This window comes from Heptranchias perlo, chromosome 1, assembly GCF_035084215.1.
Source record: "Heptranchias perlo isolate sHepPer1 chromosome 1, sHepPer1.hap1, whole genome shotgun sequence".
Classification (NCBI taxonomy): domain Eukaryota; kingdom Metazoa; phylum Chordata; class Chondrichthyes; order Hexanchiformes; family Hexanchidae; genus Heptranchias; species Heptranchias perlo.
In genome coordinates this window covers 124,886,510-124,909,753 of record NC_090325.1, presented here as the reverse complement: position 1 = coordinate 124,909,753, position 23,244 = coordinate 124,886,510, and the positions used below count along the sequence as shown (strand labels likewise).

Below are 23,244 nucleotides of genomic sequence, written 5' to 3'. Positions count from 1 at the left end.
TTTGCAGTCCCAAATGTAGAATTTTAGGAATGTGTACAATTATGTATAATTACTTAAATTGTACCATGTTTTCAAAAATAAAACACAGTGCTACTTGCTTCATTAACATAATGGCACTGTGAGTATTAAGTGGCGTAAAGTCCAAGATAATGCCCAGCTAGATTTTTGACCAAAAAAAAGTATTGTGTTGAAAAATAACTACATGCCTGTTAGTATACAAAGTGCAGTTAGCATATTTTTAAGTGTTGAGAATGAAAATGGTCGATGCTGCTCGATGTATCTCGATGTATCATTATCTCAGCACTGAATCAGTTACAACAGTTTGGACAAACAAATATCTTTTGTATCAAACTGCACTTTAGACATGACTCTGTAACCTTCAAAGTACTTGTCACAGCATTTGATGTCCACCGGCTTCATTTGATTCCTGTTGATTCAGTGGGGTAAAATATTAAAATGACAGAAAGCATGCAAATCTTCTTAATCCTCTTTTGTATTGAAGCTTAGAAAAGATGATTTCAGGCAATGCAAAAATAATGTAAGATTAAAATCAGCCTGTTTAAATCATTTCTTTGCTGAAGTGAAGCTATTGTAATATTCTATATATTAAGTAGGAGCTCCAGGTATATTTTTGAAATACATTCTCCTATTTACCTTAACAAAATAAATCCTTGCCTTAGGGGTCATTTTCAGATCAGTGGGCAGTTATCTTACTGAAAGTGGCAGATAATTATGGTCTGCACCATAGTATTTTACAATCCTGATGATAGATAACATGCATATTGTGATACATAACATTTCTGTCAGCAGTATTTGGGAGTTTTTTTTTATTCGTTCATGGAATGTGGGCGTCGCTGGCAAGGCCAGCATTTATTGCCCATTCCGAATTGCCCTTGAGAAGTACCTGAAAAGCAGAATATTGTTGGGAGACAGGGAGGGACATTAGTCTCAACAACAAAGTATAGATCATGTATACTAAGTATCACAACACAGCTATAGTTCTGCCTGCCAAGGACCAGAGTCCAGATATTTATGAGGGTATTTAAAGAATACTGACTGGACTGATGGTAAAGACAGAGTCCAGTTGCACTATCCCCACTCTAGCTCTAACATAAATAAATCTTGAGCAACTGATTAATATAAACCAGTGACAGGAATGGCAACCCATTACTGTTTCTGAGAGGAGAATGCCATACCACAAGAAAACCAGTTGCCACCATCTGAAAATCAGCAACTAAGGAGAGAGAACCTTTAAAATAACTTCCATAATCTTTGTGTACTATGCTTAGTATCTGTACTTTTTTTGTTTTGATTTTCACACCACTATACATTTAAAATTAACATGGTTTTTCTTTGACAATATTAAAATTCTGTTTTGAGTCTGCTGAGCCACCACTTATATCATCACAAAATGTCCTGGAACTTTTTGTCCTCCTCTTCATGGGATGTTATGTGAACTTCTTAAGGGACATTGTTGCCCTTTTGAATAGCAATGTGTCATTTTCATCATGGTGACATTGTTGTGACATTTTTCAGTATCAATGATGTTATCACAAAACAAATGGCATTATTACATGGTACGTATAAAGCATGCAGGAGAAAGCTTGCCTCACATTTTTTAGACAACGATGCCCATTTGGAGCACTATGAGCATTCCTCGAGTCGTTTCATTTGAATGGAACGACAGCTTGTTCACAGTCCTTCATTAATAATTTAACCCTCTACTCCCTGGAGGATGGGGAGCGATTCCTGCAACAGTATACACCCACAGTCCAAAAGGTTCTTTCCTGGCTTAAAGTAGCCAAGAATAATAACAGCGATACATCCAGCCAATAGTGACTGCAAACATCAAAAAGCGTTCAGCGAGATCTGAGTAAGGTGCTAGGATTTGCACCAAACCATACAGTCTAAATGGCTCAGTAACCTTCAAACCACATGTCACAGCATTCGGTGCACCAGCCATAATCAGTTTGTATTTGCAATATCCCTGTGCTGACCCCATTGGAACCACTAACAATGTCAGAGTACAATAAATTTCCATCACAGCTTCAGATTGATCGTTTTGCTTTCAAATTTATGTTGAATGTTATTAATGCCGCTGGAGGGGTGGAGGGGTGGCAGGAGGGACACGGGGGGGTGGGGGGGGGAGGTGGATGGGAGGGGGAGGAAGGGGCAAAAACTGAAAGGCTCATAAGTAGCTTGCTTTTGAATATAATACGTGAAATCTCCATACGATGGAAACTTTCTACTGAATCGACATTGCAGCTTTAAGTGCTAGTTAAAAAGGGAGTTTCATTTAACTACATGTGGATCCCATTCTTGTTTGCTGGAGGCTTTTTAAATTTGGGATGGTGGCGGGGGTGGCGGGGGTGGGGGGGGGTTGTGGATTGCTGACCTAAGAAAAGCTGGTCAGCTCATTAATCCACCTGCACAGTCCATCTACAGAAATGTATTTCAAAGGTGCACCTTCTTCATGCAAAAGTGCAGCAAACTTTTTTATTTGCTAAGAAATAATGGATGGTGTGAGCTACAGCAGAAGAGATAAGGGCATGACTTTTACATGCTACTGTGAGACAGTAGTGATGCCCAGCTCTTCTCCAGCCAGGATCAAAGTAAAACGTGCCAGTAATTTTGTCATGAAGAGACCACCCATTTAACTTGTTCCCTTTTAACTTACTTTTACAAGAGTAAGGAAGTCTTACTACAATTGTACAGAGCTTTGGTGAGACCTCACCTGGAGTACCGCATACAGTTTTTGTCTCCTTATTTAAGGAAGGATATACTTGCCTTAGTGGCAGTGCAACGGAGGTTCACTAGATTAATTCCTGGGATGACAGGGTTGTTCTATGAGGAGAGATTGAGTAGAATGGGGCTATACTCTCGGGAGTTTAGAAGAATGAGAGGTAATCTCATTGAAACAGATAAGATTATGAGGGGGCTTGACAGGGTAGATGCTGAGAAGTTGTTTTCCCTGACTGGAGAGTCAAGAACTGGATGGCAAAGTTGTAGGATAAGGGGTTGGCCATTTAAGACTGAGATGAGGAGAAATTTCTTCACTCAGAGGGTTGTGAATCTTAGAAATTCTCTACTCCAGAGGGCTGTGGATGCTGTGTCGTTGAGTATATTCATGACTGCGATAGATAGATTTTTGGATTCTAGGGGAATCAAGGGATATGGGGATAGGACAGGAGAGTGGATTTGAGGTCGAAGATCAGCCATGATCTGATTGAATGGCGGAGCAGGCTCGAGGGGCCATATGACCTACTCCTGCTCCTATTTCTTATGTTCTTATAAAGCATTATTTCAGCACAACATCATCCATTGGCAACAGTAGGTTCAGCGTGGCATCCTTCATCTCTCTCATTTCTGAAACATAAAGGCCTTGATATTACAGTTTGGGACACTTGCACACGAATGTTGAACTTGCTTGTCTCAAAATTGCTTCCTCTGCTGTTTCAGCAAAGGTGTTAACCTAATTATTTTAAACAGGCTAATGCCTGCGCTAAAATAGGAGAAAGGAATTTCGGACATTAAGCATTTATGCAAAAGTTTCGCATGACATTATTTAAAGGCCTAAATCAATAAAAAAATTCTTCAACAATTTACAGAAGAAACCTATCATAGTCAATAGATCAAGCCAGACAACACCACTCTCCACATGCCTGGATGAGTGCAGCTCCAACAACACTCAAGAAGCTCAACACCATCCAGGACAAAGCAGCCCGCTTGATTGGCACCCCATTCGCCACCCTAAACATTCACTCTCTTCACCACCGGCGCATTGTGGCTGCAGTGTGTACCATCCACAGGATGCACTGCAGCAACTCGCCAAGGTTTCTTCGACAGCACCTCCCAAACCCGCGACCTCTACCACCTAGAGGGACAAGGGCAGCAGGTACATGGGAACAACACCACCTGCACGTTCCCCTCCAAGTCACACACCATCCCGACTTGGAAATATATCGCCGTTCCTTCATCATCGCTGGGTCAAAATCCTGGAACTCCCTTCCTAACAGCACTGTGGGAGAACCTTCACCACACGGACTGCAGCGGTTCAAGAAGGCTCACCACCACCTTCTCAAGGGAAATTAGGGATGGGCAATAAATGCCGGCCTCGCCAGCAAAGCCCACATCCCATGAACGATTTTTTTAAAAAGCCAGACAACAAAAAACATGCATTGAAGCAGACTTCCATGTACAAAAAAAAGGATGTGGAGATGCCGGTGATGGACTGCGGTTGACAATTGTAAACAATTTTACAACACCAAGTTATAGTCCAGCAATTTTATTTTAAATTCACAAGCTTTCGGAGGCTACCTCCTTCGTCAGGTTCACATCGTTCACCTGACGAAGGAGGTAGCCTCCGAAAGCTTGTGAATTTAAAATAAAATTGCTGGACTATAACTTGGTGTTATAAAATTGTTTACAAAAAAAAGGAGGGATGCACTTGCATCAGAATTGCATTAAAGTTGGCCTCAGTGCAGCTTCAGTAAAGTATACATCAGTGTTTGTATGGCTTTTTAGCTGTTGTTAAGAATGAGAGTACAGACACCCTGCAGTTTCTTACAGTTGCTTTGTGGGCTGTGATGGACACTGTAAGCCGCTATGTAGAAGAATATTAACTCTTCAACATGAAGTGCCCTCTCCACCTCGCCCAAACTAGACCTGTTAGCATACTTCCTGTATAATAGCAGAAGTGACTTTCTGAACACTCCTTTTAGAGCAACATGGTAAAGTAGAATTGGAGACTATAAAGAGATATTGAATAGTAGAATAGAAAGTATTTTCTGAAGAAAATCTATCAAGAGATTGCTGCAATATTCAAATATTCCGTGAAAAGCTTGACTCAGTCGGTGGCAGTTATACCGCTGAGTCAGAAAGTTGTGGGTTTTATCCCGACTCCAGGATCTGAACGTCTAATATAGGCTGATATTTCAGTGGGGAACTGAGGGAATTGTGCAATGTCAGAGGTACCATCTTTCAATGAGACATTAAGCTGAGGCCCCATGTACCTTTACAGGTAAACATAAAACATCCCATGCCCCTATTGAGAAAAGAGCAGAAAACTCCACTGTCCTGGCCAATATTCATCCCTCAGCCAACAACACCAAAACAGATAACATGGTCCTTTATTTAATTTGCTGTTTGCAGGATCTTGCTATATGCAAAATGACTGTTATGTTTGTCTACATAATAACAGTAACTGCATTTCAAAGTAAGAGATGTGATAAGGTGCAATATAAATATGAGTCTTTCTATATAGTCCTCTCAATAGATTCTATGAATGCACAAACATTTAGGTAAAGATTTAATTATTTGTGGAAAGGAATATGGACGTTTGTGCAATACGCAAAAAGTGACCTTAGTAGTTTATTAATTGTATAAATAGTTACTTTTATGTCAATGCAAATGAGCTATACCTGTCCATGCCAATTATTAAACAATGGTTATCCATATTGTTGTGTTGCCTGAGTTGGAAGTTGTTTCAACAATTTTCCAAACAGCTCGTGTTAAGCGTAAAAGATGCTATTAAAATAAAGTTTACAAGTAAACACGATCTCAAAGAATAAAAACTAGTAGATGCCAGTGAACTGGATGTCCGCATTGAAACACCCCTTCAGTTATCAGCAAAAGAAATCTTTACAAATCTGTGGGTTAATGTTGCAGTAAAGCTATGTTGATTTAGATCTTGATTTTAGTCTCCTTTATTTCCCAGTCATTTCTAAAGGTTGGGAGGGCACCTCCCTAGGTTGTGGTTACAAACGATATTTTCTTTTTAGTACTCTGACTAACATTAGGAACAGTTGCCCTCTAGTGCCGAAAAGAGAATATGACCCTACAGTTTGTGCAGGATCGATGGTGTGTGTTAAACCTGAGTGAAGTGTTAATTTACCAACCCTGTAACACAGTGAGTCACCCGTAATAGCCATTAGCAGCTTTCTCTTTTATTTCTTCAGGAATCCACAGAATACTGTGTGCTCTGTCCTTGCACCAGCTATTAGCATTTTTTGATCTCACTGGCAGTAGAATTGTATACATTTCGGTTGTGTCCTGACAGTATAATTTTTTATTGCATTTTATACTAACTTTCCAACATTACTGATGCAGTATTTAGTTCATTGCCGAGACTTTGTGACAGACACTTGAATTGTGACGTGTTGGCTATGGGAGGGAGTCAAGGGAAGGCAGTCAACATAGGAGCCAGTGCCAAGTAACATTAGAACTGCCTTTGAAAAAGTTTTTCAAATTCATTTGAAGAATCTATCCTATCAAATTATTAAATGTAAACTCTCTAATGTAATGATTCTATTGCTATTTGTAAAACAAAATGCATTTGTAATTTTTAATAAAAATACTCCATTATTTATTTAAATCCATATAAACCAAAGATCACTGCTTGTTCCCATGTGGCCTGCCATCTTGGAACTGGGCCAGTACATGAAGGCAACAACCACATCTGGCCTTGACTGACAACTAACCCAGGCCAATGTGCAAAATCCAACAGAACTGACATTTCAAATCAGGCTACTCACAAGCATCATTTCAAATTTTTAAAAATATATATAAAAAGCACCTGTAGCTACTGACACACTAAAAGTCTACAAATAAGAATATGATACTTATGATTAGGAAAAACAGCCCATTTGGTCAGTAATCATGCAGAAGAGCTCATTTAAATAGATGTGTAAACACTATATCGCCTACCCAATTAACAATCTTTCCTGGACATTTATTCTTGAATCAGGCAACAAACAGTGCTAACTCTGACAGAACACTGCACATCCCATTTGTTGAGTGCCAATTCCAGGTCCCTGCCGTTAGTAGGGAAGATTTCCTCTGTGCCTTATCAGGCTGATTCTGCAATCGAGCACTCCCAGGGAAAGCAGATGAGGAAATCGTCAGCCCATAATTTTTCTAACCTGTGTTTCATTCGGCAGCACTCCTCACTGGGAGCGCTCAATCGCAGAATCAGTGCTTATGTGTAACAATATTATAAACCTGGTCTTTATAATTGGTTTTATGATTTTGTTGCACAGAGCTCAAAGAGGAAATTTTTACCCAGTGACTCTTGAGTGAACAGGAATGACATGATGATTTATTACAAGGGTTTAATAGTCTTTGAACTGTTACAATATCTGGCCTGTCCTTCCTTAATGTTGTTTCTGTTTCCCTCTAACTTACATTTATAAGGACGACTATTGAATTTGGTGCTTGATGACAGAAATGAATGGAAATTGCAAATAGCTCTTAAATTATTATCGGGAAAAATATTTAGCTTGGTTGTCCAAGTCAGCTGAATGCTATTTTTTCAATTATGATGGGATAACTTTTTTTTAAGCAATCACTTTAGAATGTGCTATGTTATACAAGTATAAAATAAAACTATGGCTTTCTTCAGGATATGGAAATAATTGTAGTCTACTGCAAACCCTGATGGAAATTTGGAGATGGGTAGACAGATGCATGTCTGTTCCTGATAGTCTAGTTACAATGCTGCATAAACCTCACGTTTTATAGAAATCTGAATTGTGGATTATTCAAATTCTTGTGCTCACCAAATAACCTTCTCCTCATCCCTTTAATGGGTAGCCAGGTTGAGGTTACATTCAGCATGGTTGCTGTTAGCAATTTCATGTCTTCGGTACTTGCTGTATGAAGAAAATTTAAATCACATATCGCTTGACAAAGAAATATTATATTCTCAAAAGTGTATTTCCCATGGAGGTTACATAGAAACCGTAACTCATTATCTGATTTTGGATCACGTATTTGAAACTGTGCCGGCCCTCTTTGTAAAGTCTGTAAGCTATATTTTGTTCCAGATCTTAATGGTAATGAAAAATAGACATTGACGAGCAAAAGTATCCCACAGCCCCCCACCCCCAAAAAAACTGCTAATTAAGCAATAACTACGAAGGCTGTGTTCAAGACCTGTGCTAAGAAACAAATGTTAGTTTATGCAAGGGAAAAACACAAAAAGTAGATGCTAAATTCCTATTGTGAACGGGGGAGGGGTTGTCATACAAAAGAAGGGCAAGGTCAGCACATCTAGCAATTATTCCTGAAAAATAAGCATTGGCAGATTTAGGAGTGATGTGACAAATGTGGTCACATCACCCTTATTAATCCTAGCCCGAATGTCAGCCCTTCTCACCTGACCTGTTTCCCAATGTTAGCTCTCCTCATGCAACCCATCTCCATACCTGACTGAATCCCCATTGGTAACCATAGCTGACAAGTCATCTCTTTATATGAAGATATTGGATATATATATAGGAGAAGCTGTATGTGCCAGAAATGTTTTAGGCATGAATGAAATTGACTAAATTCTCAAACACTTTAATGAGTGAACTTGTGTCTTGCTTGTCTGTTGTAACTTGATTCACTGTTTTTTCTTTATTCTATTCATATCTTAAAAAATGCTGGTACTTACATCTATGCTTGTTGTTGGAAAAGGTTGAGAAATAGCAATAAATCAATTCTGATATATACATCAAAAAATCTTATTGTTGATAAATGTTAATGAAACATGTAAATGGGCCATGTAGCCAGAAATTTGGAAGGGATTAACTCGATGGAAATACTTTCACCATCAAGAAAATAGGGCAATGTTCTTTTTCTTCCTCTTAAAAAAAAACATTTAAATGAATGTTTCCCAGAAAACAGGTGGTCAAGCATTATATACAAAGTTAAATTGCCATTAAAAATAAACCCTTTGGCACATTGTGGGAAGAATAAGTCTGTTTAATGTGCTTTTGATGGCTTTTAATTGGCCTGGGCGGGGGAAAAGCCATGAAATACTGGTGCTTTGTTAAAGCAGCTTGTTCTGCCTAACTATGTTGTTTTATTTTGTACCTTTTCTGCAGATCAAATCTTTTCTGGCAGACATTCTCGGCAGTGAAAGTAGTTCTGCCCAGGTTTGGTACATCTTCAAACGACGATGGAACAATGTTCAGATTCAGGTACAAATGATCAATGATTTTCCATGTAGAAACCCAGAAGAGAGTTGAGCCAACTGTTCTATCCTGTCAGCTTTGATGAAGAACGACAGTAATTGTTTCTGCAATGGTTACATGAGCTGTGGTGGCATACTGGCAGAAGTTGTTTGTATTCTGTTCACTGTCGAATCATAGAAGGGAAAAAAGGCAGGAAAAGGTGACAAAACAAAACATGAATTTTTTCATGAAGTTTCGCAGGCACTTGCGGCGGATGGTGATCTTACTGGCCGCCTTTTGCATGGTGAGTGTTATTATATCAGCTTATTACCTGTATACTGGCTACAAGCAAGAGCTGGAACTTTCTAAACCAAACCCAGAACAAGATTGTGGAGATCCAAAACTTTTACCATACAGATTATTTGAAATGAAGACTGCAAAACCTATTGACACATCTAAAGCAGAACCTAAGGTTCTGGTGTTTGTTGAGAGTCAATATTCACAGCTTGGACAGGAGATTGTGGCAATTTTAGAGTCAAGCCATTTTAAACACCATACCGAAATTGCCCCAGGCAAAGGGGACATGCCAGCCCTTACAAACAAAGACCGGGGAAGATATGCACTTGTTATATATGAAAATATTTTAAAGTATGTGAATATGGACTCCTGGAATAGAGAGCTGCTGGATAAATACTGTATGGAATACAATGTTGGCATGATAGGATTCCACAAAGCTAATGAAAATAGTTTACTGAGCTCGCAGTTGAAGGGTTTTCCATTGAACCTACACACCAACCTTGTCCTCAAGGATTGCTGTATCAACCCACGCTCTACTATGCTGCATATCACCAAAGCTAAAGAAATCGAGAGAGGCCCGCTACCGGGAGAGGACTGGACGGTGTTCCAGTCCAACCACTCCACCTACGAGCCCGTGTTACTAGCCAAACCAAGATCCACTGAAAACGTTCCACACCAGATCGCTGACGAGATCCTGCAGGCCACTGTGGTTCAGGATCTAGGGCTGCACGATGGCATTCAGCGAGTTCTCTTTGGTAACAACCTGAACTTTTGGCTGCACAAACTTATTTTTGTGGATGCAATCGCTTTCCTTTCAGGGAAGAAATTGTCACTCTCCCTGGAAAGGTACATTCTTGTGGATGTTGATGACATATTTGTGGGGAAAGAAGGAACAAGGATGAATGTTAATGATGTGAAGGTAAGAACGGCACTTCAATGCAAGTAGGATTCTGACCTTCATTTAAAAAATATATTATTTGTTTGTATTATGTTATATGACAAAAAAAAATCGTTGAAGCAATTCAGTACATTCTATGTAAAAGATTTCTGAAATGTAAACACAAAAGAAACCTTTTCGAGTAGGATGGCTGCCTTTACCTTGAATAAAAATTTCTCCCATCAATGAGCTTTGATACTCTTTGGTTGCTACAACCATTAGCTGTTGCTGGAGGATCAATGGCTCATTGCTTATGACATTGATAATGAAAAAAACTAGCATTTTTTTTTCTTTTTACCTTTGCTTGCTGTTGCTGAGAGAAAGCTTAGTACCTCACTGAAAACAAGATACATGGTAGCTCTTCACTGATGAACAACATGGTATAAAGGCTATTGCTCTCAATTATCCTTAGGAGTTTTTAGGTGTAAGACTGTGGGGGGTGAAATTGGGACCTGTTTTCCGGTAGTGGATCGCCCGTCTGCTACAAAACCCACCCGATTTTTATTGCATTGATATCACCTACATGGCGAAGACAAAAAATTACCCCATTGTCTTTTAACGATTAAATCTGGTAATCTATGAAGAAAACTCACCCAACAGCTCAGTGGGTAGATATCCCACACACAGATGCCAGGTTCAACCCTTTGTGCTGAAATAGCTGATTTCAGCTTGAATAGTGTTAAAGGTGCTACAAAATGGCCTTGGTACATCTGGAAGGAGGAGGAGGAAAAATCAGGCATGGCTCCCATTCCTGATTGCTATCCAGAGACTTCTGCTTGAATCTATGCGTATGGTAACATCAGCAGATAATCATGAATGTGCCGTCCCCAATAATCAAATAGCTTGTGACAATCACTGCCCAGACTCACACAGGAAAAATGACTACTTGAGCATGGTACTAAAGAGTAACCAGCATCTTTGGAATGTCTTCAGGGAAAGAAGACAGATTGAAAAATATACGAAGAAGGAAACACAAAACGTAATCACCTTCAGTGTGATAACTGTATTGAAAGGCATAATTTAGTGGGTACAGTGACAATGGTGTTTCAGTGCTTTTGCAGCTTTAAAAGTTCTTTAAGACCCACAGCGAGAGCTTTTGGAGCTGTTTAACATTTTCTCATGTTAGGCTGTCAGATCATCATCATCATCATCGTTCAGCCTTGGTAGTCTTTGTGGAATGTAGGTCTTCTACTGTTTTTCGCCACTGAATTCTGTTTTGAGCAACCACTTCCAACTGATACCATGTCTGTGCCTGTTCTTTTCACTTGGACATCCACAATTCTACACTAACTGTTTTGTGGTCTGCCCCGTCCTCCGTTTCCTTGGGATTACATTTCAACAACTGTCTAGCGCCACAGGTTTGAGGTTTTCTAAGGGTATGCTCAATGCAACCCCATTTTCTCCATCTTATTTGCAACTCTATTGCCTCCTGTCCATTTTTTCCCACTCTTCCTCATTCCCGATGGTCTTTGGCCAGCGACTGCCCACGATTGTTCGTAGACATTTATTGACAAATGTCTGTAACTTGTTTGTCACAGTTTTCATTTCTCTCCATGATTCTGCTCTGTACAAAAGTACTCATTTGACATTGAGAAGTGAAATTTGAGATAATGACCCCAATTTTAACTCCCTCCCCCGGGTGGAAACTGGTCGTGGGGGCAGTTAAAATAAGGGCAGTGAATTACTATCCTGTGATCCTGCTGCCATCTTACAGAGCCCCAATATTAAGCTGCTCTTTTGAGCAGGCGAGCAGGACATCTGCAGGAAGGCAGCGGGGTCCTGCTCTAAATATGCAGATCAGGTCCCGATTACGTCATCGGGACTCGACTGCAATTTTAGTCCAACCTGGGCAGGGGAACATTGATGGCTTCCCCGTCAGGCCAAACCTGCCGGGAACTGAATCGTGGGCCAGAAGAGACCCAGGCAGGTAAAGTTTTTTTAAAATTCAGGTTTCCTTTAGGGCCAAGAGGAACAGGAGTGTTTTTCCGGGCCTCACAAGGAAACCTTGGGCCTCCTTGCCAAGGCCTTCCCCCGCGCGTGATTGTCCCCCCTCTCCCCCCCACGACTTTGACTGCCGGAGACTATTCCTGTGGATCTCCGGTGGCGGCCTCCTGCTGCCCAAATTCCTGCTCGCACCTGTCGGTCAGATAGTGGATCTGGCCGAGTTTGGGTGGGAATCTGAGGATATTTATGGAAATGAGGCCTGCGGAGAAAGAAATAGAGTTAACATTTCAGGTCGATGTCCTGCAGTTCTGACGAAAGGTCTTCGACCATTCACTCTGTTTCTTTCTCCACAGATGCTGCCTGACTTGCTGAGCTTCTCCAGCATTTTCTGTTTTTATTTTGGATCTCTAAATTTGCTTTAGGGATTTAAGGATTAGAATGTTGTTATCGCCTTTCCTACTTTTGTGTGGATATCTTTATCAGTTTCTCCATCCTTGCTGATGATGCTTCCAAGACAGGTGAATTTGTCTATGTCCTTAAGGGCTTCCCCATCTACGGTGATCCTGTCATTTTTAGTGTTGTTCATGCCAATAACCTTAGTTTTGTCTATTGTCTATTGATATTGAAGCTTATTTTTGCTGCAACTGCTGTTAGTCTGTTAGTCTATCAGTCTTTTTCTGCTGTAACTGGCTGAGTAGTGTCCACTGTATGACGAGGCTTTACTATTTGCATTATCCAGTCTATCACTGAGAGAAATAACAAAGGCGACAACAAGCGTCCCTGTCATACTCCAGTTTTCACTTTGAAGGGTCCCTTGAGGGTTCCATTGTGTATTACTCTGCATGATGGATTTTGGAATGTTTTTGGGTTATGTTAATAAATTTCTCCAATATTCCATAACGTCTCATCAAGTTCCACAAGATATGTCGGTTTACATTATCGAATGCCTTTTCAAAATCTATGAACGTGAGGCAGAGAGAGGAGTTCCATTCAATTAATTGTTCCACCATGATGCTTAGTGTGCAAATATGGTCATTGCACGATTTGTGTTTGTGAAAAGCAGCCTATTCGTCTCTTAGCCATTTGTCAATTTCTGTCTTCAGTCTTTCAAGGATAATACTGTTTAAAGATTTTCTCTTGTACTGAAAACAATGTGATGCCTTGCAATTTCTGAGATCAGCTTTCTTTGGTAACTTTATGATATAGCCATGTTTCCAGTACCTCTTCTGTTTCTTATACCTTCATGAAAAGTTGAAACAGTTTTTCAGTGGATGTTTCTCCTTTGATGGCTTCTGGTGGTATACCATTCGGGCCTGGTAGATATCAGCTCTGGCTTAGTGGTAGCACACTTGCCTCTGAGTCAGGTTGTGAGTTCAAGCCCCACTCCAGAGACTTGAGCATATAATCTAGCTGGCACTTCAGTGCAGTACTTAGGGAATGCTGCACTGTTGGAGGTGCCGACTTTCGGATAAGACATTAAACCAAGACCCGTGCTCTCAGGTGGACATCAAAGATCCCACAGCACTATTTGAAGGAGAGCAGAGGAGTTCTCCTGATGTTCTGGCCAAAATTTATCCTTCAACCAACACCTAAAATAGATGATTTGGCCATTTATTTCATTGCTGTTTTAGACCTTGCTGGGCGCAAATTGGCTGCCACATTTCCTACATTAGAACAGTGACTACACTTCAAAAGTAGTTAATTTGCTGTAAATCGCTTTGGGAGGACTTGAGGTCGTGAAAGTTGCTATATAAATGCAAGCTGTTTCTCTCCCGCGCTTCGGTTTCTTTATGACCTCCATGATTTCTTCTCTGCTAGGTTTGTTTGTATTTAACTGCAACGGAGTTTCTGCTGGTGGTATGTCTGAGGATAAGTTGGAGTAGGTCAAATTAGCAGTTTCTTGAAATGTTCTGTCCATCTTTTGAGCTGATCATTGTTTTTTGTGAGTGCTGTTCCACTTTGTTTTTCATTGGCTTGTCTACTGTTTTATGCAAGCTTCCTTGTAAGGTTGTACAGTTCTTTCATGCTTCCCTGTTTCGCTGCATCCTCTGTTTGGCTAGATTTTCAAAGAACTTCTCTAATCACATCTTTTGCTTCTTTCCACTTCTTTGTCACCCTTTGAATATTAATGTTGTGTTTCTGCTTTAGCCGCTCTTGTTCGATAATTATTTAAGGCTGTTTTATTCTCTCTTCTACCTTCAACTTTTTTTCAATGCTTCCACTATGGTCCACTCTTTGTGCTCTCTCTTTTTCTTTCTAGTTGTATCCTTGCATGTTTCTTTCTGTGCCTTCGTTATTTGTTGCCAAGTTTGTTCGAGCTTTGGTTCCTCGATCTTTCCTTTAGGTACCTTGCATCAGCTCCACGTTATATCTGTCAGAAGTTCTGTTTCTATTGATATTAAACTTTTTTAGTTTAAATCCGAAATTATGCATAAGTAGGTAGTAGTTTGAGGCTGAATCTGCTTCTCTTTCCACTCTGTCATCTGCACGTCTGGCTGATACAGATGCAATCTATTTGATTTTCAGTGCTACGGTCTGGTGATGTCCATGTATCCTTATGTACTATTTTGCGGGGGAAGACACTTCCACCAATGACAAAGTTATTAAAAGCACACAGGTCACTAAAGAGTTCACTGTTCTCATTCATTTCACCTACTCATTGCTTCCCTATAATTAGTTTGCAGCCGGGGCCGTCATCTCCAATTGTCTGTCCGCTGATGCATTCATTTACTATGCTATGTTAAGTAGCAGCAGCATTTTTGTAGCTTTTTCTTGCTACTTGTAAGATAGTCACAGCCCTTTGTTCAGCTATCGAAAGAGAAACAAATGCTGCATATGGTTGAGTTTATACAATTATGGTTCTTTCAGTGCAGTGCCATTTATCAGCAGTTACAAGTCCATTGTATCTCTGAGAGTCATTTACTAAATAATGGATACCCAGGAATGATGATAATCAAATTGAAGAATCCACACAAAGTTGTAAACCCTAAAACTTGAGATGAGATTACAGCCTCGAAATCACCTCCGTCTGTCCATTACTTCTCTAATACATCTGCATTTTGCGTTCCCCAATGATTCAGTTGGTTTGTGCACTGCCCAATGTGAACTGAACCATGAACATCAGGAAGGTGCCAAGTTTGTGTTATGTTTTGTGTTAGTTGTTCTTAGCCAAGGCAGGAGTAGAATGCTGCAACTGGCCTTTGTTCATGGTTGAGCCTTGACTGTAAGTGTTGGCAGGCTATTCCATGGTGGGCAGCACTATTGAGCTATAAAGAGGTAAAAACAGACAGGAATTCCCACTCCTGACTACTATGCAGTGACTCATGTTAGAAAGTGTCGCGCATGGACTTCGGGTGAGGAAAGGATTAGCTTCAGCTGTAATAATGCCCACCATGATTCAATAGCCTGCCAATATACAATGACAAGGCTGAACCATGAAAGATGGTCACTTCGTGAGGTACTGGAGAGCAGATGTTGCATTGGAACTATACAGAGCACGTTTAAGAGAGGACGAGAGAAAATCGAAGGAGAGGAAATAAAAAAAATTGCATTTTTTTGTCTAGTTACGCTAATTCAGAGCTTTAGATGAATGAAGCTTGAGCATTTAGTGTGATGTGAACCGCAGGTCAGATTATTACTGCCTTGAAATCCCTCCGGGATTAAATTAAGCCAGTCTTAAATCAAATTAGCACAAAGGCAAACCAAGCCCTGTCGACCCTGCAAAGTTCTCCTCACTAACGTCTGGGGACTTGTGCCAAAATTGGGAGAGCTGTCCCACAGACTAGTCAAGCAACAGCCTGACATAGCCATACTCACAGAATCATACCTTTCAGCCAACGTCCCAGACTCCTCCACCACCATCCCTGGGTATATCCTGTTCCACCGACAGGACAGACTCACCAGAGATGGCAGCACTGTGGTATACAGTCAGGGGGGAGTGGCCCCGGGAGTCCTCAAAATTGACTCCGGACCCCATGGCATCAGGTCAAACGTGGGCAAGGAAACCTCCCGCTGATGCCATCTACCGCCCTCCCTCAGCTGATGAATCAGTCCTCCTCCATGTTGAGCACCACTTGGAGGAAGCACTGAGGGTAGCAAGGGCACAGAATGTACTCTGGGTGAGGGACTTCAATGTCCATCACCAAGAGTGACACTGTAGCACCACTACTGACCAAGCCGGCCGAGCCCTGAAGGACATAGCTGCCAGACTGGGCCTGCGACAGGTGGTGAAAGAACCAACACGAGGGAAAAACCTACTGTGCCTCGTCCTCACCAATCTACCTATCACAGATGCACCTGTCCATGACATTATTGGTAGGAGTGACCACCACACAGTCCTTGTGGAGACAAAGTCCCATCTTCACATTGAGGACATCATCATTGTGTTGTGTGGCACTATCACCGTGCTAAATGGGATAGATTCAGAACAGATCTAGCAGCTCAAAACTAGACATCCATGAGGCGCTGTGGGCCATCAGCAGCAGCAGAATTGTATTCCAGCACAATCTGCAACCTCATGGCCCAGCATATCCCTGACTCTATCCTTACCATCAAGCCAGGGGATCAACCCTGGTTCAATGAGGAGTGTAGAAGAGCATGCCAGGAGCAGCACCAGGTGTACCTAAAAATGCGATGCCAACCTTGTGAAGCTACAACATAGGACTACATGCATGCTAAACAGCGGAAGCAACATGCTATAGACAGATCTAAGCAATTCCACAACCAACGAATCAGATCAGAGCTCTCCAGTCCTGCCACATCCAGTCGTGAATGGTGGTGGACAGTTAAACAACTAACGGGAGGAGGAGGAGGCTCTGTAAACATTCCCACCCTCAATGATGGCGGAGTCCAGCATGTGAGTGCAAAAGACAAGGCTAAAGCATTTGCAACCTTCGTCAGCCAGAAGTGCCGAGTGGATGATCCATCTCGGCTTCCTCCCGATATCCCCACCATCACAGAAGCCAGTCTTCAGCCAATTCAATTCACTCCACGTGATATCAAGAAACGGCTGAGTGCACTGGATACAGCAAAGGCTATGGGCCCTGACAGCATCCCGGATGTAGTGCTGAAGACTTATGCTCCAGAACTAGCTGTGCCTCTAGCCAAGCTGTTCCAGTACAGTTACAACACTGGCATCTACCCAACAAAGTGGAAAATTGCCCAGATACGTCCTGTCCATAAAAAGCAGGACAAATCCAATCCGGCCAATTACTGCCCCATCAGTCTACTCTCAATCATCAGCAACGTGAGGGAAGGTATCGTCGACAGTGCTATCAAGCGGCACTTACTCAGCAATAACCTGCTCTCCGATGCTCAGTTTGGGTTCCGCCAGGACCACTCAGCTCCAAACCTCATTACAGCCTTGGCCCAAACATGGATAAAAGAGCTGAATTCCAGAGGTGAGGCGAGAGTGACTGCCCTTGACATCAAGGTAGCATTTGACCAAGTGTGACATCAAGGAGTCCTAGTAAAATTGAAGTCAATGGGAAACAGGGGGAAAACTCCATTGGCTTGAGTCATACCTAGCTCAAAGGAAGGTGGTAGTGGTTGTTGGAGGCCAATCATCTCAGCCCCAGGACATCATTGCAGGAGTTCCTCAGGGAAGTGTCCTAGGCCCAACCATCTTCAGCTGCTTCATCAATGACCTTCCCTCCATCATAAGGTCAGAAGTAGGGATGTTCGCTGATGATTGCAGAGTGTTCAGTTCCATTCGCAACCCCTCAGATAATGAAGCAGTCCGTGCCTGCATGCAGCACGACCTGGACAACATTCAGGCTTGGGCTGACAAGTGGCAAGTAACATTCATGCCAGACAAGTGCCAGGCAATGACCATCTCCAAAAAGAGAGAGTCTAACAACATCCCCTTGACATTCAATGGCATTACCATCACCGAATCCCCCCCCATCAACATCCTGGGGGTCACCATTGACCAGAAACTTAACTGGACCAGCCACATAAATACTGTGGCTACAAGAGCGGGTCAGAGGTTGGGTATTCTGCGGCGAGTGACTCACCTCCTGACTCCCCAAAGCCTTTCCCCCATCCACAAGGCACAAGTCAGGAGTGTGATGGAATACTCTCCACTTGCCTGGATGAGAGCAGCTCCAACAACACTCAAGAAGCTCGACACCATCCAGGACAAAATAGCCCGCTTGATTGATACCCCATCCACCATCCTAAACATTTACTCCCTTCACCACCAGTGCACTGTGTCTGCAGTGTGTACCATCCACAGGATGCACTGCAGCAACTCGCCAAGGCTTCTTCGACAGCACCTCCCAAACCCGCAACCTCTACCACCTAGAAGGACAAGAGCAGCCGGCACATGGGAACAACGCCACCTGCATGTTCCCCTACCAGTCACACAACATCCCGACTTGGAAATATATCGCCGTTCCTTCATCGTCGCTGGGTCAAAATCCTGGAAATCCCTACTTAACAGCACTGTGGGAGAACTTTCACCACACGGATTGCAGTGGTTCAAGAAGGCGGCTCACCACTACCTTCTCAAGGGCAATTAGTGATGGGCAATAAATGCTGGCCTTACCAGCGACGCCCACATTAAATGAATTAATTTGAAATATATAGCAACTGAAGTGAGCCAAATGCAAAACTTTTCAGATGATAATATATCTGCTGTTAGAATGAAACTAACTTTGTGTTTCTTATTCAATAGTCAGTGTACCATTTCCAGAGTATCATATCATTATATCGGCGACCAGTAAACATTCCTTTACTACCTGTGCAGTTAAAAAGGAAGGAGAGAAAGAGCACTCAGGATTAATAAACCAGGAAGGGAAGCAAATTGCGTCTGCATGTATACCTCAGGCTGATATATAATTTGTCAATTAAAATCTGAAGGACTATCCACAAAATGGCATTTTCCATCACAGTCCTGGATTCACAGCCCAGCTCTTTGGAGCCACATTAATGACTTGGTAATTGCCCAGTTGTGTGTGGAAGAACTTGGGCTTTATCCATTTGATGGGCTCATCAACTTACTCTTCTGCAACTCTTACATTGCTGGGGTTGACAAAGAACCTTTCCTACACATAGGAACAGAAAATGCGAGAAATATTCAGCAGATAAGGAAGCATCTGTGGAAAGAGGAAGATAGATAGGGTTAACGTTTCAGGTCGATGACCTCTCATCAGAACTGAAGGATGTTACAGACGAACAGCTTATAAAGAAGAACAGAGCCAGGGAAAAGGAGGCAGGGAAAAAAAGGAGAGGGCTGTGATTACAGAAAATGCTGGAAATACTCAGCATGTGAGGCAGCATCTGTGGAGAAAGAAACAGAGTTACCGTTTCAGGTCGATGACCTTTCCTCAGAACCTGAAATGTTAACTGTGTTTCTTTCACCACAGATGCTGTCTGACTTGCTGAGTACTTCCAGCATTTTCTGTTCTTATTTCAGATCTCCAGCATCCACAGTATTTTGCTTTAGATTGAGATCTGTGATTAGATGGAGATTAGGGGATGATTAAATGACAGAAGTGATTATGGTGCAGGGCAAAAGGAGGTAATAATGAGAGAAATTAGAAGAAAAAGGCAGGTAGATGCCAGGGATGCGGACCACCCCACTGGCCTTGCACCGATCCCCATCTCAAGCTCAAGCTCACATCACCTCATTCCCAATGGCACTGCTGCACCCATCCTACATTACAGAGGTATTCAAAATCATGAAGAGTCTAGACAGAATAGATAGGGAAAAACTGTTCCCATTGGCGGAAGGTTCAAGAACCAGAGGGAATAGATTTAAGGTGATTGGCAAAAGAATCAAAGGTGATTAGCGAGTGGTTAGGATCTGGAATGCACTGCCGGAGTGGGTGGTGGAGACAGATTCAATCATGGCCTTCAAAAGGGAACTGGCTAAGTACTTGAAAGGAAAAAATCTTCAGGGCTACGGGGATAGGGTGGGGGAGTGGGACTAGCTGGATTGCTCTTGCACAGAGCTGGCACGGACTCAATGAGATGAATAGCCTCCTTCCGTTCTGTAACCTTTCTATGATTCTATGATTCTACCAACACCTGCTGTCCCAGAGAAAATGGGAGCTGCAGTTAAAGTCTGAAGTTGTTGAAGTCATTGTTGAGGCCAAAGGGCCGTAAAGTGCCTGGTAGAAAGATGAGGTGCTGTTCCTCGAGCTTTCATTGAGCTTCATTGCAACAGTGAGCCAAGAGTAGAGAGATCAGAGTGAGAATGGGACAGAGAAGTAAAGTGGCAAGCAACTGGAAGCTCAGGGTCACGCTTAAAGACTGAACAGAGGTATTCAGTAAAACGATCACCTAATCTGCGTTTGGTCTTCCCGATGTTGAGGAGATCGCAATTGTAACCAGTTAATACAGTATACTAAGTTGGAAGAAGTACAATGAATCGCTTTATCACCGGGATGGAATGTTTGGGGCCCTGGACAGAGGTAAGGGAGGAGGTAATAGGGCAGGTGTTGCATCTCCTGCACTTGCATGGGAGGGTGCAGGGAAGGCAAGCAAACATTGTGGTGATGTAGGAGTGGATCAGGGGGGAATGTTGGAGGGGAAGGGAAAGATGTGTTTGATGGTGGCATCGCATTGGGGGTAGCGGAAATGGCAGAGGATGATCTATCGAATGCAGATTGATGATGTAATTGTCAGTTATTTCTAAAGTTACGTTTGAAATCCCACGCAGGATTTTGAAAATCTTTTGCTTTTATTAAAAAACATTTATACCACATAGCATAGGGCAATATCACTCTTAGATTTCTAAACTATGTATTGCAAATGCACTAAGGCACCACACCGTTATACCAACACCTAATACTATGTAACTAGTCTATTTGAGAAGTCAGCATGTTTATTTATGCAATGAATATAAAAGGGTAGGAACAAAAAAAGCTAAGGATGAATTGTCATGTGAATTCTTCAGACAAATACCGTGTTCCCTTGACACAGTGGTTCGATGTTTTATTAACCCAGATTAAAGGATTTCTGTTGTTTGAAAATAAAACTGTTTAAAAAGATCAATAAAGTAATTATTTGTAAGTTAGGACTTCATTAACTCGAATAAATGTTAAACTGTTTAAATGATCATTGTTTATTTTGCATCACATCAGTTTTTTTCACTTTCCTTTTCTGTTTTTCTTTTCTTTAATTAAAATCTTCCAGAAGAATGCCTTCGGTCCTGGTGTTGAAAGAATCTTTAACTCAGACACAAGTCTCTTGTGTTTTCCTTTGGCTTGTTTCAGCCGGTTGCTTACCAGCAGTTTAGCTTCTCACCACTGAAAGCCATCTGTAGATGTGTGTGCTTTGCACAGCACATTTGTGATTACTGGAAATAAAACTGAAACAGTGAGAGCTAATTTCACCTGAGACCTATTTATAGTATCATAGTTAGGAGGCTGGGATGCGTTTAATGAGTGTAAGGAGCATGTAGTTTCATGCAAGTATCTGTCAAATGTTCTGTTAAATCACATGCTCTTCATGCAAATTGCAAACATGTCACTTAGTACTCTGACCCAATCAGAATAATTTCTTTCATCTTTGTTGCCCACCACCAGGTTATTCAGCTAGTCTTCAGCAAAATCCATGAACAGTCGTTGGGAACTGCAGAGGATCACTGGGATGGGATCCAAACTGAATGTGAAAGCCAAATCAATCTGAATTGAGCTGATTTAGCACAGTGCTTGGGAAATGGGTTTCCAATAAAACCGACACCTACCTTTCTTTCTATTCTCCTGTACTTGTTCACCTACCTATTATATATTGCCTTTAATGTTGTAAACCTCCTAAGATACTTCACAGATGAGAAACACTAAGCAATAATAGACCGAGAAAGTAGTCAAAACGATCCGAGGAGTCTTAAAAACAGAGAGATGAGTATCGAGGCAAAAAGTTTAGGCAGGATGAATCTGAGATGAGGGCCAATATGAGGGAAAGTTTTTAGGAACTGCAAGAACAATTCCCCATGCAACAAATTATACATTTCAGCTCTGTTATCATGGGGGGATATCAAGCAGAGGTTACAAAGATGGAAGGAAAATCAAAGCAAAAGTCACCAACAACACTCTTATTGATCTCCTAGCAAATGATGCCAGAATAAATTGACAAAGGCCAGGAAGAGGGCTGCCTCATATCCCTTTTGGCTGTTATTTGATTAATATATGGCTAAGGGATACCCAAAGAGTAGAAAGCAAAGAGCAAATAGACGACATAAGAAAAAATGATCAAACCAGTATGACTTAATTACAAAGCTCCTCATTGTGACCCGATAAAGATCCATATGTAGGGATAAATCTTTCAAGTCTGCATTGGCATTTCTCCGATACATATTGGCAACAAGCAAACTACGTTACTGCCGGAGCAAACTCAGACAATGTAGTAGAAATTTGGAGAGAAAAACTCTGAAATACAACAGATTATTTTACTCGATGTGCATTCCCCTTAATTGTTGTCTACTTAACGAGAATGCACATGCTGTAAGACATTCTGTTATATTTCTCTCCACTTTGGTTAATCTGGTAGTTTGGGACAGTCTGTGCACATATCAATCAAACAGCACTTTTTTGAAGTGGGGTTGAATTTAGGTTATCTGAATTTAAGAACTGATTATCATCCTCTCCCTGTCCTCTGTTTACGAGCAGGATATGTCTCTCCTAATTTCTGCCATGCCTATGTAATCAGAATTCCCCCTGTGTCCATTCGAGGCAAAGGCTAGGTAGTTGGGAATTTGAAAGTGCAGTTGTCAATTACTTGGGGGAAACTTTTTTTAGGGGTGGAGGCAGAAGAAGGTGGGGTTGGTGTATGGGGATATGGTTGGTGAGGCCTTCTCCTCTTCCTCATCTTCATGCTGTCTTGGCGACACTATCCACAAACCTGGAGTCCGCTTCCACACGTACACTGATGACACCAAGATCTATTACCCTCTGAACCATTCTCAACCCATCCACTGCCTCTCAGCTGTCAAACTACTTGTCTGACATCCAGTCTTGGATGAGCCACAGTTTCCTTCAGCTAAATATCAGGAAGATAGCAGCCATCATCTTTGACCCCACCACAAACTCCCTTGCCACCAGTTCTAACCCCCTCCCCAGCCACTGTCTTAGGTGAAAGCAGACTTAGCATCTTTTTCTACCTCAAGCTGAGATTCCAAGTCCA

At 41.7% G+C, this 23,244-nt stretch overlaps 1 protein-coding gene across 3 annotated transcripts in view; it reads left to right on the top strand.

Moving 5' to 3' along the window:
- LOC137325736 (bifunctional heparan sulfate N-deacetylase/N-sulfotransferase 4-like) overlaps positions 1-23,244 on the top strand; it is a 505,664-nt gene that overhangs the window by 313,644 nt on the left and 168,776 nt on the right. For all 3 annotated transcript variants that reach the window (XM_067990926.1, XM_067990927.1, XM_067990928.1), the window contains one exon: positions 8,868-10,152. In XM_067990926.1, coding sequence (XP_067847027.1) covers positions 9,172-10,152 — 981 coding nt within the window. In that variant the 5' untranslated portion in view covers positions 8,868-9,171. The remainder of the gene's footprint in view (positions 1-8,867; positions 10,153-23,244) is intronic.